We start from the raw sequence: 2,304 nt of genomic DNA, 5'->3' as shown, positions 1-2,304 counted from the left end.
AAGGTAAATGCAAAGACAGGATTAGCCATTTAGGCAACGACTACATCCTCCGAGGTTCGATCACAAGAGGAGCTACAAATCCCGAGCTGATGAAAGATAATGACATAAAAAATATAAGCATACCACCGAATGCACAACAGCTCAAAAGAGCCTGATATAAGCATATAACCAGAAACAATATGCCTATGATATTAACTTAAGGTGGAAAGAAATCAAGGGAAGATATTATATAATATACCCTCCAGTTTGTATAAGACCTCCATTTAATTCTCATTATAAACTTCGTAACAGAAAGGGACAAAAGTGCAGAAGAAAACCTTGAGTCCGTCTGCTACTATGATACAGAAAAAGTAAAAAAAAAGAAATGATTTTAATTTATACAGAAATCAGAAGTGTAACAATTCTGAATGAAACCCTTATCAATTGAGGAAGAGATAGGAATGTAATTTTATTTTGTGATAATATGATTATATGAATGCCACAGAGTACACAAAGCCACAAATACTGCATTTGAAGAGTATTCAAGTTCTCCCACCGTGATAGTAGATCTTTCTAGTAGATTTGATATCTAGTAAGGAGTGTGAACGACTTTTGTTACTCTTCCTCAAAGTCATCCGACTTTGCTCTATCAAAGAATCTAGTATAAACAATCTACAATTTGATTTTCTCCGATGCGCATCCCCAGATAATTTGTCATATAATGTTAAAAAACTCACAAGAACATCTGCGCGTGAAGCAATATCAACACCAACTTCTACTTCATCTGACCTCTTATTAATAATACGAACTTTTCTCTCCATACCATTGGCACGCAAAACCTTCCTCATCAATTTTACCATAGGAAGATAAGATTCACATGCTGTCACCATACCCTTTGTAGTAGAGCATGTAGTTTCATTTCTAGAAGACATTGCTCGTGCAGCCATCATAGACAGTAATCCGGTTCCAGCTCTACGTTTCCATGAACTCATCAATAAACTAAAATTTTAAAAAATAAATAAAATTGCATACCAAATGTCCACATATGGCATAACTGAATTTCTTTTGCATTAGCTTACGGAAAGTACTATGACTATCAAACGTTTAAAGAAACATAGCATTCATCATTCATGTACATTATATCAACCTAACAACAACTTACAACATTTTTAGTTTGTAATTCGACTCGATAGTCAATACGCCTCAGTAAAGCATTTCACACATTTCACCATATCTAATTCCATTTACCATATAAACAAACATCAGGAACTATCAGAACTTAAGAAAGAGTGTAACTTTGTAAATAAAATTAACAGCACTAATGATAATAACAAGAATTAAGGTATTTTTATAAAGAAGTATAGTAAAAGAGTTGTACCCAATATCAAGAACATGACAAGGCTTAGTAACAGTCTTGTTAATAGCATCACAATAAGCTCTGTTTCTTGGAGAATCATTAAGCATGTCTAGGTACGAGGTTGTTGCCAAAGGGGTTTAGGAAACATGTCTTGTTGTGATTCTTCTTCTTCAATAACTACCCATTCCGAGTTACCAGTGAGTGGGTCAACTCGGAGTTGAAATTGGCGTTGAGGGCTGTTGATACTGAGCTCATGCTTCGAGTTACAAATTGGGTCTTGAAATTAGGACAAGAACGAGGTTTTAAAACTGGGTTTTGGAGATGACGAGAATGTTGCGGATGAATTGACGGCTCATGAGTTCACAAATTTGTCGGTGTAAAAAAAAATAGAACTTGTTATAATTTATTGTAATTTTTAAGTCAATGGTAAAATAGTAAAACTAGTCTTAGAAGTAGAAATTTTGATAATGCATTTAATGTTTTTATTTTTCAACTTGGCTATAAATACATGAGTTTGGTGAATTGCACCAAGCATCTTACAAATATGCTCTCTATCTCCCTCCGATTATCATTCTTTTCCTCTCAGATTTAGTAGCCCCTTCTAAAATATTAAAACTAGTATATTACAACACTTTCAGCACGAAGCCCTGCCGAAACTGAGAAGGTATAATTTTAATTTAAATATACATATATATGAGTAGACGTGGTTACACCCTCTACATATAATTCAAATATATATAACCGTAGTAGACGTGGTTACACCCTCTACTAATAATTAAATATTAAGGCCGGAGCACCGCCTATAAAATTATTTTACGGTACCATTTAATTTTGGGTATACCGAAGTATAATGGGAACCTTAATTATAAATTGCATACTATCGGATAATAATTTTGTTGCCCCTAACTAACTTATGCAGGATTGTCCACTTTAATTTTTATTGATCGGAGATAACCTGCATACGCAGA

At 33.9% G+C, this 2,304-nt stretch overlaps 1 protein-coding gene across 1 annotated transcript; it reads right to left on the bottom strand.

The window, feature by feature from the left end:
* Positions 1 to 5: 5 nt before the first annotated feature.
* Positions 6 to 1,462, bottom strand: LOC141704151 (protein arginine N-methyltransferase 1.6-like). The gene is made up of 3 exons (XM_074507466.1): positions 1,358 to 1,462; positions 717 to 951; positions 6 to 86 (listed from the first exon to the last, which is right to left on the bottom strand). The coding sequence occupies exons 1-3, from the start codon at positions 1,441 to 1,443 to the stop codon at positions 30 to 32; spliced, it is 378 nt and encodes a 125-aa protein (XP_074363567.1). The 5' UTR covers positions 1,444 to 1,462; the 3' UTR covers positions 6 to 29.
* Between the last annotated feature and the right edge of the window lie 842 nt (positions 1,463 to 2,304).

Source organism: Apium graveolens, unplaced genomic scaffold (genome assembly GCF_009905375.1).
Source record: "Apium graveolens cultivar Ventura unplaced genomic scaffold, ASM990537v1 ctg748, whole genome shotgun sequence".
Classification (NCBI taxonomy): domain Eukaryota; kingdom Viridiplantae; phylum Streptophyta; class Magnoliopsida; order Apiales; family Apiaceae; genus Apium; species Apium graveolens.
Note: the sequence above shows the minus strand (reverse complement) of the source record. Positions and strands in the feature narration are given on the sequence as shown.

Coding starts and splice junctions, on each gene's coding strand:
- LOC141704151 (XM_074507466.1), bottom strand. CDS start 1,443: ATGCTTAATGATTCTCCAAGAAACAGAGCTTATTGTGATGCTATTAAC. Junction 952..1,357: donor TGTCATGTTCTTGATATTGG/GTACAACTCTTT, acceptor ATGGAAACGTAG/AGCTGGAACCGGATTACTGT. Junction 87..716: donor CTTCACGCGCAGATGTTCTT/GTGAGTTTTTTA, acceptor ATCTTTCATCAG/CTCGGGATTTGTAGCTCCTC.